The sequence below is a fragment of the Pituophis catenifer genome, unplaced genomic scaffold (assembly GCF_029215685.1).
Source record: "Pituophis catenifer annectens isolate HBS135680 unplaced genomic scaffold, rPitCat1.0.hap2 SCAF_2, whole genome shotgun sequence".
NCBI classification, from domain to species: Eukaryota; Metazoa; Chordata; class Lepidosauria; order Squamata; family Colubridae; genus Pituophis; species Pituophis catenifer.
The window spans coordinates 262346417-262361424 of NW_027256882.1; the positions used below are offsets into that span (position 1 = coordinate 262346417).

The 15008-nt window shown below is 36.4% G+C and overlaps 1 protein-coding gene across 1 annotated transcript in view; it reads left to right on the plus strand.

Moving 5' to 3' along the window:
- Nucleotides 1–15008, plus strand: part of SV2C (synaptic vesicle glycoprotein 2C) — a 43791-nt gene that overhangs the window by 15927 nt on the left and 12856 nt on the right. Inside the window, exons 3-8 of the mRNA XM_070935829.1 lie at nucleotides 175–326; nucleotides 7052–7185; nucleotides 7770–7859; nucleotides 9078–9188; nucleotides 11417–11505; nucleotides 13648–13812. Of these exons, the coding sequence (XP_070791930.1) occupies nucleotides 175–326; nucleotides 7052–7185; nucleotides 7770–7859; nucleotides 9078–9188; nucleotides 11417–11505; nucleotides 13648–13812 (741 nt within the window). The remainder of the gene's footprint in view (nucleotides 1–174; nucleotides 327–7051; nucleotides 7186–7769; nucleotides 7860–9077; nucleotides 9189–11416; nucleotides 11506–13647; nucleotides 13813–15008) is intronic.

Here is a 15008-nt window from a genome sequence, read left to right on the forward strand (position 1 = left end):
CTACCATAGATGAGCAAATCCATCAGAGTCTTTGCTTTGCTGGAGCAAAACAAAAACACTAAATAAATAAGAGCAATTCAGAGAGGCTGGGAGGATTTACATTCTTTTCCTCAAAATAATGCAGAGCTTCTACAGACTTTATGTTCCTGTTATTCTTTTTGTTTTTGTTTTTAGGATTGGAGGAGCTGTTCCAGTTGTATTTTCATATTTTGCTGAAGTTCTTGCTCGAGAGAAACGTGGAGAACATTTAAGTTGGCTTTGCATGTTTTGGATGATTGGAGGTATCTATGCATCTGCTATGGCCTGGGCAATCATTCCTCATTACGGTGAGAAGTGCAGGATTTTTTTCTATTGCCATTGTACATAAGTACTAAACCAGTTTAAATTGCAATTGTTCTTCCATTGCCATTTTCCTGATGGAATTTATCTATTTATTTATTATCAAATTTATTATTTATTATCAAATTACTTTTTTAACCAGCAAAATATATGTACATAGAGTTCTTGACAATATGCACATGTATATTTTTAATTTCAGTTTAATATAATTCTGCTAACAGAAGCCATTGTCTGAGGTTACAGATCTACATGAAGTTAAATACATAAGCATTGCAATAAATGATGGGACTATTTGGCCCTTATCCCAAGATGTCCATACAAAGACATTGTTCTTTAAGTGGCAATTTTACATCGGAAAACCTGCATGATCTAAAATTCCAGTAGTATATGCAGTAATGCACAAAGCTAGAGTAATGGAGGGAGAAAAGTTTTGTTCTATAATTATAGTAGCACTTTTTAAAATTCAATATACAACATTTACTTAAATTTATTAAAAAATAAATTTATTTTTAAATAATAAAAGGACTGATACTGTTTGACTTTTAGAAATAAGCGTGATTTCTTAGCTTATCTTGGGGAAAGGCATTTATATACAGAGCTATGTGACTTTCAAAGGTTATTTACCATATTTGCTATAAATAGCTTAATAATATATACCGAGATATTTAAATGCCGTAAGTATTTTCACTTTTCTTTCTGTAAATATTTGAAGTTAATTTTACTTTTCCTCAATAGAAGATATTTTGGTTATGCCAAGCACTTAGCAATAGCACTTAGACTTTTATACCACTGCACAGTGCTTTACAGCCCTCTCTAAGCAGTTTACAGAGTCAGCATATTGCCCCCAACAATCTGGGTCCTCATTTTACTGACCTTGGAAGGATGGAAGGCTGAGTCAACCTTGAGCCTGGTGAGATTCAAACTGCCAAATTGCAGGCAGCCTGCAGGCAGCAGAACTAGTTTGCAGTACTGCATATAATCAGTAGTATTATTTTATTGAACCAGCTATTCCAGAATCCTCGATCAAGAGGCAAAGCTCTGATAAGTGGCTGCTTCCAGTGATTTTTGTTTGTTTGTGCTTTGTCTCTCACAGAACTTAAGTTCTATGCTGAACACAGTTTGAAAAACTCTGGAATAGAACAATCACTCCATCGGGCCTGTTTCTAGTACACTGTAGTGCCGATTTCCTCTCAGGTGGACGGTGAGAGATGCAATCAAAACACAGCAGCACCCCTTTTAGCTCTTCTGAGTCCTTCGGGAGAAGGGCGGTATAGAAATAAAAAAATTATTATTATTATTATTATTATTATTATTATTATTATTATTATTATTATTGGCACGCTGGTTTATTCGCGTCCATGGACGGCTACACGCTGTGACTCGTAAAGACGAATGAAATCGGCGCTACAGTGTACTAGAAACGGGCGTTTATATAGCCCTCCCTTCTCATTAACCCTTTTAAACTGCGCCCCTGTTTATCACCACACCCTTGTTAGCGCGTAAGCGTCCTCAGCTGGTTCTTGAAGGTGCTGGTTGCAGCATCATTTGGAGACGTCCTAAGCCCGTCGCACCCGATACCACCTCCCCTCGCCCCGCATACGGCTGCCTGCACCCAGTGCCACCACCACCAAGTATGTATATGTCCCTTGATGCTTTCAACACGCGTTAGCGGTGTCAAGCAGGTTGCTAGGCTCGACACTGTGCATCTGAACCTACTACATTTATGGAAAATGCATTATCGGTAGCAGAAAAGCTGACTGCAGTGGTCATGGCTAACTTCATTATGGAAGACAGGCAGAATACATCTCTTTGCAGGCAGTATAATAAACTGTTTACTAAGCCAAGTGCACTTTCCTTTTGAATCTTTTTAACTGAAGAGCTACTCAGAGTTTATATGTATCTTAAATTGAGACAAGATTGGTCCTGACAGTTTTGCATCTAAATGTTATAAGAGTGCCATCCAGTGGCTAGTTCAGCTAACCTTTTCATCTAATTGAAATCAGTATTCCTTTTCCTAGTGCAATGATGGCTAACCTTTTTGCCGTCGCGGGGGGAGGGGGGGGTTGCATGCGTGCATGCCCACACCCATAATTCAATGTGCCACATCCTTCCTAGCATGCGCGCGTGACCCCCGCGCTGCCTCCGCTTTCGGCACACAATGGCACGGTGGGCCCAGTATGCTCATTTTTCATCCTCCCCAGGCTCCAGAGGCCCACTGGAAGTCGGGAAACAGGCAGGGGTGGGGAAGGCCGTTTTCACCCTCTCCTACCCAGACCTGTTTCCCGACTTCAGGTGGGCCCAGAAGGCCCGAAAATTAGCTGGCCGGCACGCACATGCGCGCTGGAGCTGAGCTAGGGCAACACTTGCGTGCCCACAGATATGGCTCCATGTGTCACCTGTGGCACGTGTGCCATAGGTTCGCCATCATGGTCCTAGTGTATATCCCCATGGCCACAGTAAGAATTTGTTTTTTAAAAATTTAATTTGATTTGATTTCTATAGCTACCCATCTCAACTAGTAACTCTAGGCAGTGAACATCATAAATGCAATGCTATTACTAACACTACATACCTTGGCTTTTCTCTGGAGTTCAAAATGGCTTATATGTAGCAAAAGTATTAGGGGCAAGAGGCAATAAAAGAAAAACGCCATTAAGATAGCAGTTGTCACTGCATGATCAAAGTTTGCCCTCTTTATGTGCATCATGAAATATAAAAAGGGAAGAGACTTCTGTTGTGTAGTCATGCCTTCCATCTTGAGGTCTTGTACTCTCTCCCAAAGCCTCTATTAACAGGCTTTCACAAAGACCTTCTTTACTCTAAAGCTATTGGATTCAGCCTTAGTGCCTGATGTATTCTGATATAGCACTCTCAAAAACATACGTTTATGGAAAATATGCTAGAAGCCATCTTTTTGCTGCAAAACAGAAAATAAATAAATAAAAATAAACAAACGCTTCCCCTGCCCTTCCAACACACAATAACTAATTTAGGGTTGGTTTATTTTGAAAAGAACTTAGAAATGAAAAATGCAGTTTTGATTGTTTTTGCTAAAAAGCGAGACAGCCTTTCTTGGTTATAATGGGTTCTGTTGAATAGGACGTTTTATGTGTTTTATCATTGATCTCTCTTATGCTAATATCATCCTGTAGTCTGTCATTGCAACTTGAATGATTTATTTGGTCTTTCTTGTAATCAGTAGAGTGAGAAGGTGATATTTAACGTGAAGCTGCTGCAGAGATTGAAAAAAAGCTGAAGGTTTTATTTTATGCCACAGCCCCAGAAAACTGTTCCCAACATGCACTTGGGCCTATTGTTTTAACAACCCGTCTCACCCCTTGGAACTTGCTGCTGCTTTCAAGATTAATGACTTTTGAATTCAGCATTTGCAGGGAGCAAGGGTGAAGTTTAACTTTGCAGAACTGCATTGCCGTCTGAATGAATCAGACAAAGAACACTATACATCTTCCTGTTAGGTCACAAAGAACGGCAGATGGAAACCAAGAGCACACCTCCATTTGGCAGCAGTGCTTATCTGCAGATAAATCTATTCCAAATGCATTTTTAAATTTAGTTAGTGGAAAGCAATATCCAGAAATCACATTCTTCATTTGCAACCAAAACAAGAAGGAATGTTGGACTCTTCAAAAAAAACAAAATGGCAAATAACAGTATAATCACTTGTATAAAGCTATAGACAATTGTATGGTTCTACATTAAAATAAATAAAATTATACTGCACTTATTTTAAAAATAGATTAGTTTGTTACTCTATTGCAATATTAAAAAGTAAAAGATCCAAATTTTCAAGAGGGCAAAATTTTATTCCTTGATGGTTAGTTGGGTTTTGGTAATTATATGCTGTGGGACATCTAAGACTGAGTGAAGTAAAAGTTAAATTACAGCTGAATGTAAGAAACATCTGGCAACATTGATATAATCATTGGAGACTATTTCATTCAAGCCTTGGGGGCTTCTTACATAGCTGGTGTGGCATCAAAATATGTAAAAGGAACAACATTTTTAGCACCATCCTGATTTTAGCAGCAATCATGATAGGTGTTCTGTCTTCTCGCCTTTGAAACAAATGAACATGGATAGCAAACTTCTGTAAATAGGAGAGATTGGAAATTATGTTTTATCCTGCTTTAGATACCTCAGTTTGACTAAATTCCGGGATCCATTTAATCTGTGGATTCTGTAAATCTAAAACTTGTACACTTATAATACATATTTTGTGAAAGTCATTTTTCTGGTGTAAATATATGTCAGAGAAAACTATAGGTTTTAGATCTTTTTGTAGAAAGGTAATAGTATAGGTACAGTATAAATATATAAGAGAAGATGTAATTTCTTTGTATGGTTAAATGTGTTGGATCTCAGATATAGGTATGCAAAGTATAATAAATCTAATGTATTAGCTAGTTCTGAATCTTATTAAAGATATTTAATACATGTAATGCAAAGGAAAGAGCTATTGCAAATCTGTACAAAAGAAATACTTTTGTATTTCTATATATGAATAATAAAAAGGCAGTTCTTTTTTACCATGATCTCTTCATAATTAATATGATCATTGAAAATTGAGTGATAATTTTATAATCTTTTTAATACAGACTTAAATAAGAAATTTATAGCTAAATTAGATAACTGCCAGAGATAAAGAAATAACTTCCTTTTCTAAGTAACTAAGGAACAGGTACACATTAATATATCCTGCCTGGTTTAGATTTTTTAAAAAGGATTATGGGGGAAAAGAACAAAATGTTTTTAGTCTCCACTGACAAGTAATTGATAGATTTCCCCAAAAGTATTGATCACAAGAAACTCTGGTTCATATGAATGCCATTGCTTTTATTTAAATGATAATAAATGACTACAATAAATAAATAAAGTAGAGTTAATGCTAAGATACTATCAAAACAGAACGGAAATTTGCAGACAACACCAAGCTGGCAGGAATAAGCAACACTCCAGAAAACAGGCTTAAGATACAGAAGGATCTTGACAGACTTGAACATTGGGCACTATCTAACAAAATGAAATTCAATGGTGAAAAAAGTAAGGTTCTACATTTAGGCAAGAAAAACCAAATGCACAGGTGTAGCGTAGGTGGCACCTGACTCAATAATAGTAACTGTGAGAGTGATCTTGGAGTCCTAGTGGACAATCACTTAAATATGAGCCAGCAGTGTGCTACAGCTGCCAAAAAAGCCAACACAGTTCTAGGCTGCATTAACAAGGATTAGAATCAAGATCATGTGAACTGTTAATACCACTTTATAATGTCTTAGTAAGACCACACTTCAAATACTGCATCCAGCTTTGATTGCCACAATGTAAAAAAAAAAAAATGTTGAGGCACTAGAAAGAGTGCAGAGAACAGCAATAAAAATGATTAGGGGACTGGAGGCTAAAACATATCAAGAACAATTGCTGGAATTGGATATGTCTAGTTTAATGAAAAGAAGGACTAGGGGAGACATGATAGCAATGTTCCAATATCCCAGGGGTTGCCACAAAGAAGAGAGAGTCAAACTATTCTCCAAAGCACCTGAAGGCAGGACAAGAAGCAATGGATGGAAACTAATCAAGGAGAGAAGCAACCTAGAACTAAGAAGAAATTTCCTGACTGAACAATTAATCAGTGGAACAAGTTGCCTCCAGAAGTTCTGAATGCTTCAACATTGGAAGTTTTTAAGAAGAGATTGGACAACCATTTGTCTGAAACGGTATAGAGCCATGATGGCGAACCTATGGCACACGTGCCACAGGTGGCACACGGAGTCATATAGATGGGAACGTGAGCCCAGCTCCGGCACGCATGTGTGCGCCAGCCAACTGATTTTCGGGCCTTCTGGAGCCACCGGAAGTCGACAAATGGGCCATTTCTGGTCTCCGGGGGGGGGATGGGGAAGGCTGTTTTTGCCCTCCCCAGGCTCCTAGAAAGGCTCTGGAGCCTGGGGAGAGCAAAAACCAGGCCTTCTGGGCCATCACGTGCCAAAAGCGGGAGGGGGTTGCATGTGCATGCGCAGGGGCGGCGCATAGAATTATGGGCACATGCGCGTGAGAACCCCCCCCCCCCCGCACTCTCCCACTTTTGGCATGTGATGGCAAAAAGTTTAGCCATCACTGGTATAGGGTTTCCTACCTGAGCAGGGGGTTGGACTAGAAAACCTCAAGATCCCTACCAACTCTGCTGTTCTGTTCTGTTCCCTTCTGCTCCGCTCCACTCCACTCCACTCCACTCCACTCCCTTGTTGAAATAATAGATAGTCCCATTGGACATGGTGGCAGTAAGGGCCTGTAGTACAGCCACCAGAGTGGAGTTTTGTGGTTTTCTTCTTGAAGTAGTGGCAAAAAAGATTGCTAATGCCAGAAATAATGCAGGGTTACCAAGGTGAAACAGTCATTCCATTGAATCCTCAGCAGCTGTCACCAATTATAGGCAATACACTAAGTTGTATCAATAAGCCTTTTCATACTCGCAGCTCTGACTAAAGTAATGACACTTTAATCACAGAATATGGTAATGGTTTTACTGTGGCATTTGATTTTTGAAAGAAGAAAAAAAGGATTTTCAAAGTACAGATTATGGAATAGGCAGAACTTTTGTTCTGCTCTCAGAAATTATCTGGGTTTATAAGCCATGATGCGATTCATTCAAAATATGTTGCATTTATAAATACAGTGTTTTTTTCTCCTTTTTCAGGATGGAGTTTCAGCATGGGATCTGCATATCAGTTCCACAGTTGGCGAGTGTTTGTTATAATGTGCGCTCTGCCTTGTGTTTCTGCTGTGGTGGCACTTACTTTCATGCCAGAAAGTCCAAGGTTCTTGCTTGAGGTAAAATATCTACATTCCTTCAAGACGTTGAGATTACCTGAGTCTTAATATCAACCTTATCTAAATAAAAAAAAAAAAAAAATCAGGCCAAGCATTTTCAGTGTGGACTTGACATTTTTGAAGTTCTTTCTCTGGAAAACGTTATTTACCTCTTTTTCTTTAAGAGATTTAATAAAAAAAATATTTTTAAAAATTCTATCAAGTTTTGATCTATACTATATTGCTTTTAGTCTGATGCTGTTTTATGGTTGCTTTTGTTATCATGCTATTTTATTCTAATACTTATTTGGTGAACTGTCTTGTTTAAATTGAAAAATGAATGTATTGCTGAAGATCTAAACATAGTAGGGAACAATGTTCACAATAAATATTACTTTATAATATTACAATAAATGAGGTGATCTAAGGCTATTTGATACCAAAATATACTCCACAATATGCCATTGAGATAGAAAAATATGGCAAGATATTTCTTTAAATGTAGATGTATTTTGAGTGAAGAAAGAGTGAATACAGATTGCTTTATCAACAACTTGCATTTTCATAATTCTTTCTGAAATTTTCAAATGTCTTCATATCCTTAGGTTGGAAAACATGATGAAGCTTGGATGATCCTCAAACAAATTCATGATACAAATATGCGAGCTCGTGGCCAACCTGAAAAAGTTTTCACAGTGTGTATTTTGTACACAAATATATATCGTTAGTGGAAAATTAGTTGTAATTTAGACTGGAAAAGTTATCAGTAAAAAACCATATATTCTTCTTGGGGAAAATAATACCATGAAGAGTACCTACAACAATTATTCACATAGATCTTGAAGATATATTTTTGTTTAAGGACATTTCTTGATCCATTTGTCATTGGGGTCCAGATAGCCTTCATAAAATTATCTGGCCATAATTTTTAATTCTTGCAGCCCTAGGGCTGCAGCATATTCTTTCCCCAGTTTCCCTCTGCTCCCGCACAAATAATATGTACCCTTGCCTCCCTGAATTTGCACCACACTGCAACAACCCTCCAACTCACGCATAACCTGCACTGGGCCTCCCCCACCACCCTGCAGCAGCCCTTCACTCCTTATCTGGATCTCTGTCTGCTTTTGGTTTAACAACCCACACATCGCAACCAGGATTGCTGTCACTAAGTCATGTGGTCATGCGAATTACACTCATCGCTTAGTAGTGGAAATTCTGGTCCCAGTTGTGGTCATAAATTGATGACTCAGACGCAAGCAGCCAGATCCACATATGAAAGGTTCAAGTTCACTACTTTATTTTGTTCCATGAAACTTAAAGGGAATCAGCTTTATTTCTCTTGTGGCTGTGAAAAGACTCAAGACTAGTTCCCCATCTGATCCCTCCTTCCTGCCTGGCTGGAATTTTCCCAATAATGACTACCTATAATGTTCTTTTTTATGTATTGTTAGGTTTAGTAGGGTCTGTGAAGTTGCTTCTTTTTCCATATTGGTTATAACTCAGTTTTGAAGGGTATTATGCAAAAATCATAACAAAATTAAAAATTGATATTCTCATATGAATTTATTTCCTTAATTCATTAAAATATGTTTTTAAAGAGCTGCAATCAACTATTTTTATAGTTTTTAAAAGTTCTATGGATAAGCTGATTTCTCTAATAATACCACAAAATATCCCTGTTTCTAAAGAACCTGCACTTTCATATTCTTCTGTTCAGTTGACCTTCTATGCAAATTGTACTTCTCTTTCTTTCTCAAGAGATGGAAACTATAGCCAAGGTTAGATGTTTTCATTTATAAACATGCAACTTGAAGCTGTTTATCACCTTTTAGATAAGGCTGTTAACTTTCTTCAACAGTCAAATGCTTGTTTCTCAAGTAGGGAAAAAAAATACTCTTCTTGGTTCTCCATAGGTTAACAGGATCAAAACACCAAAACAAATAGATGAACTTATAGAAATAGAAAGTGACACAGGCACCTGGTACAGGAGATGCTATGTCAGAGTACGCACAGAACTGGATAGTGTAAGTAACACAATCTCTATAATATTATTTATATTTAAGTACAAACCGGTTTAGAGAATCTAGAGAAATTAAACATTTACCAGTATTATCAAGTTTAAATAAGACAGTGTTCAAATTACTAAAATAGATATAAAACAACTTCGTATGCTTTTAATTTCCCCCCCAAAATTAAATATTCTGTGATTCCATGTTTTTATAGGGATTTTCCAGATAATGGTACTTTATTTATTATATTGCTTTATCCTTCCTCTTCTCCCAAAAGTTGGTGATATGCTCTCAATTTATTCTTGTGAAATAGATTAGGCTGAGAGATAGTGGCTTATCAGAATCACTCAATAATTCACAAAGATAAAGTTTGATGTGGGTTTTCCCATGTCCATTTCATTACTGTCATACAGTAATGTGGCATGCTAATTGAATTTGGCAAGAATAGCTTCCATACATACTATACATCGTGCAAAAAGGCAAATACAAACAGGCTATGGTTTTTCTAAAGTTTATAAATATTGTGAATCAAGTGGAGTACAAAAAAGGGGGGGAAGTCAGAATTCAAATATTTATCTATATTTTTAGTAGTTCTTTTTCCTTTCCCTTTTTGTTTCCTTCCTTTTAATATTTATAAATAATAATGTTGTGGAGATTTTGGAACTAAATTCAAAGATATCTTTTGATAAAGATAACAATATATTTGGTCAATTTTTTAATTAATGTTAAAGCATTAATTGTATAATTTCAAAAAATTTCTTTGTCCAGTTATTGTATAGACCGAATAAAGCCACCAAAATGGGATATACTGAATCTTCCAGGAAAAAGTTGGTTTATTTTGTCCCAGGCATTCTTAAATTTGCTGAAGTTTATATAATGTATAGAGCCCCTGTATATTAAATTTGTAGACCAGAATCGGTGTGGTTCAATTCTGTTGCATCCCTGGTGCTTGACTTCTAAAGCTTAATTCAGAAAACTAAATTAAAAGTAAAATAATTTCTCCAGTAATAATTAAAAGCATCATCTACAGTCCTCTACTAAAATAACAATAATGTGGATACTTTGAGTGAGTAAAGATGCTAAGGGTCCCTACTGCAAAAATGACCAATATGTGATAGCCTGCTTCCACTTTTATGCAATCTGGGAAATCGGGGGTCTGTAATCTCCAGTACTTAAGTTTCAGGTGAAAAATGTTAGACCTCTGTGCCTATTGATGCCAGTGGTGGGTTGCTCCCGGTTCGCACCAGTTCACAAGAACCGGTAGTAAAATTTTTTAGTAGTTCGGAGAATCGGTAATAGCATTGGCTGCCTACGCCCCCAAACCGGTCCACGGCCTTGTCGCCACTCGCTTACCCTGACCACTTCATCAGAGGCTTTTTTTTTTTTACTTTTAAAAGCATTTTTTCTACAATCTCTTCGGCTGAAAAAAATGCTTTTAAAAGTTTAAAAAAAGCCTCTGATGATCGCACGGCTCAGCTGGGATCTCAGAGGCTTTTAAAAGCATTTTTTCTACAACTTCTTTGGCCGAAGAGGTTGTAGGGGAAAAAATGCCTTCAAAAGCCTCTGGCGATCCCAGCTGACTTGTCTGATCGTCAGAAGCTTCTAAAAGCATTTTTTTCTGCAACCTCTTAAGGTTGTAGAAAAAATGCTTTTAAGAGTAAAGTAAAAAAAAAAAAAAGTTGGCCACGCCCACCCAATCACGTTACCCCCCCACAAGCCACGCCCACAGAACCCCAGTAGTAAAAAATTTTAGAACCCACCCCTGATTGACGCCATATTTGGCCCAAAAATATTAGTTACCACAATCTAGTACTCTGTGCTTTTTACTCCTACTTGTGGAGGTTCATAAAGGCTCCCCTTTCACTTTGCCCTGCTCAGTTAGGGATTGTGTTATATAATGACTTAAGTAGTTGTTGTTAAAAGCAAATCAAGCAGAGTATTCAGAAATCTAGTTAAATCTGTAAAACTAAAGATTATGTGCTTTAGATACAAGCCTGATATTTCAGAAACTGGATTAGTTATTGCTGTTCCAGAGGAAAAATTGGCCTTCCTCAAGCATTTTTCCTGCCATAAATGTCACTGTAAACCATCCTTCCCTCAAAAGTAGCATTTTCTTGAAGATCCTAAAGCCAAGCGACATATCTAACTTTCTGTGATGCTTTTTCTCAAGTTTACTTGTATTTTTCATTTAGGTTTACATGAAACTTTAGAAACAAATGCAGTTTTTTCTTATTTTCTCACAGATTTGGTTAACATTTAAGAGGTGTTTCACCTATCCAGTCAAGGACAATACAACTAAGCTTGCAGTTGTATGGTTTACTCTTTCTTTTGGGTAAAGTTGATAAGAAATATATAAATTTTGTAATTATATTGCATTAACTTCATTGCAAATTCATATTCATCCATATGTAGTGCAGTGGGCTGGATGGATGCACTGCATTTACTTTGTGAAGAAAGATTCGAACAAATTAAACATGCCAAATTGCCATATTCCAGTTAATAGGATTTTCCTTTATTATTCTCTAACCTAGAGACCCCCCCCATTATATATTTATTATGAACCAGCCGTGCTAGTTTCATTCATTTTCCACAATATCAGTGTATGATATCATCAAATTACTGTCATCTCGAATTACTCCAAATCCTTTTTGAAACAGAAGAAAATAAGTCTTTGAAAAGCATAAAATTACACTTAAACACACTACACAATAGAAATAATCTTTTGTTTTAAGAGGTACAATTTGAGATGTGCAGCAATATTGCTAGTGATTGGGCTATTTCCAAAGGATCTGTATCTTGGCATTCCTTTACTATTGCCTTTCCAGTTAGTGACATGGATACATACAGCAACAAACTTTTTATTGTTTTATAAAATTTTTAAACTCTTTTTTCATCCTTTTAAAAATTTTAATATTCATACAAACATTTTTATTAAAAAAACATTCTACTCTGACATAATATTTAAATTAAACATAAACCAACACACCCCCTTTTTCAGTCTCCAACCAGTCCACACTATTATATCAATGTTTTCTGTTTTTTAACTATTTTTTAACCATTTGCATTAACCAAATAATAGCTTCTACACAAGGTTGTTCTGTAAAGTATATTTTAAAAATGGTTATTAAAAATGATTTTAAAACTCATTAAACAGTGATTGCTCAAATGAATGGCTTTTTCCCTATCCACATGGTTTAAAAACTGAAAATAATTTTAAAGGAGATTACTTTTATAGCAAATGTATTGTGTGATCACAATACCAATACAAAATACAAATTTATAAATATTTATAAAAAAACAGCTATCGTAAATAGGCAGGACTGGAAAAGTACAGAAAAGGACAACCAAAATGATCAGGACAGCTAAAAGAATCTCCTGTCAGAAAGAAATAATACAGGGATTGTTTCATTTTTTAAAAAAAAAAAAAAAAGCTGAGAAGTGGGAAACATAATAGAGATGTGTAAAAATATGCCTTCTGTTAGCAAATGGAATACAAAGAAGTTTGCTTCCTCTATCAGAATCTCTGCCATTTGTTTTCTTAGAACATAGTGAAATCATTTTGAAAGGAGATGAGACACCCATGGATAAGGCAGTGTCTACTAGTTTTGAAGCTCTAGGTCATTTACAGAATCAGAAATATCTGTGGGAAATTGACTAAATTAGAATAAGCTTTTGATTAAACAAGTCTGGTACAGTTTATATGTGGCTTTCAGTGGGAAGACAATGATTAAATACAGTAGCGCTACAAATATGCTACTGTTACTCCTCTCAGAAACAGCAAAGCAATGAAAGTACTTTCCGTCAACGCACTTCAAAAGCCTCTGTCAAAATGTTTTGCATGTGCCAATTATTAAAATTACAAAATAATATTGCAAGCTATTTCTATTAATACACGCTTGGGAGCAAAACCAAAAAAGAAATTTGACATATTGTCCCTTTTCCTCTATATGTATAATCTCCAATTTCTACTTATTTCAAGGATTCAGAATTCTTGATTTTTGTTTCTTTTTTCTTAAACCATATTAAAAATTTCAAGTATAAGACCTTTAGCATAATCTGCATGTGTAAGTTGCAGTTTTAGAGCTTGTGGACATGTCTTTCTTTTCTTATTCCCACCCCTATCTCCATGCCAGCATCTATGTCTAGTCACGGCTTCATCTTCATTCTTCTACAAATTTATGCAGTTGGCTTATTTTCACTAATCATACTTAATGTTAGCAGCATTTGATACAATAAATAATGTTAATTTTAGATGGACAGCAATATCAGATCTCATGATAATTTTTGCAGTGAGAGAGGGAATTCAGAAATCTCTGGGAAAGCTAAGCATGTTTTTGTTATATCTGAATGCAGCTAGAACATTGTAAAATACTACTTTTTTATCAGTATATATTCAACCTAATGCTGCATTACAGTTCATTTTTGTGTCATGTATTTCTATTGAATGTTGAAATTACGCCAATTGCTTTTATAGGTACTATGGATTGTCTGTCTGGTTTCCAGATGTCATTAAGCATCTACAAGCAGATGAATATGCCAGTAGAGGGAAGAATTTTAGCAATAAGAGGATCATGGACTTTGATTTTAACTTTACTCTGGAAAATCAGATCCATTTTAATGGGACATTCATCAATGACAGGTTGAGAAAAATAAATCTATTTCTAAAATGATTTGCTGATTATCCATTCTGCCTTTCTTCTAATGCATTCAAAATAGCATATTTAACACTTCCTCTCTTTCTCTACAATGGTTATGTGGGATGGGGTAGGCTAAGAAGTAGTGATTAGTCAAAAGTTACTCACCAACCTTATGGGTCTGAACCCACAGAATGTACTTGAATGTGGTCCCAAAGGTGCTTTTTCAGGAGGCAATTGGACTTCCTTGTTTTTTTCTTTTGAAGACGTTTCGCTTCTCATCCAAGAAGCTTCTTCAGCTCTGACAGGATAGTGGGAATGGAAGGATTTATATTCCTTGCAGACAGCTGGCAATTTGCAACACCCTTTGAATGGTGTGGGAGTAGGAATGGATTTCCAGAGGAAAAAAATTGCAGACTACAGAAACCAGGAGCAGTACTCAGGTGACCCTAAGGACAGATAAACCTCAAAGTGCTTCAATAACCCTCTAAAAGGATGAAAATTACTAGTTGTCTGCAAGGAATATAAATCCTTCCATTCCCCACTGTCCTGTCAGAGCTGAAGAAGCTTCTTGGATGAGAAGTGAAATGTCTCCAAAAATAAAAACAAGAAAGTCCAGTTGCCTCTTGAAAAAGCATCTTTGGCACAACCATGACCTGGATGACTAAGAATCTCTACAGACTTTTATTTGAATGTGGATTTCCCAGGTTCTAGTTTAACACTGTTATTTCTCAATTATTACCAAATTACACCCCCTTCTTGATTTTTAATTGTTGTTATCATTAAAAGTTTTGTGTCATAATTGTACAACTTACAAAGACCTCTTTCCTTGGTACTAGAAGACCTTTGGCTGAATTAGTATGTTTTATATTTGACCACAACCGATTGAGAGAAGTTCAAATGAAAAGACATTATGATTTGTGTATATAGAGTGTTGCCCAGTTCAGGGCCACCTGGTCCCTCATACCAGTGTTCCGTTTTATGTTTCTTTTTCTTTTTTCTTTTGGAGAGATGGGTATCAATATAGGTTAATGTTCTGCTTTTTTTTTAGTTCACTCTTTTCATAATTATAGCTAGCTCTACAGGGACGCGATGGCTCAGTGGCTAAGACGCTGAGCTTGTTAATCGAAAGGTCGGCAGTTCAGCGGTTTGAATCCCTAGTGCCGTGTAACGGGGTGAGCTCCCGTTACTTGTACTAGCT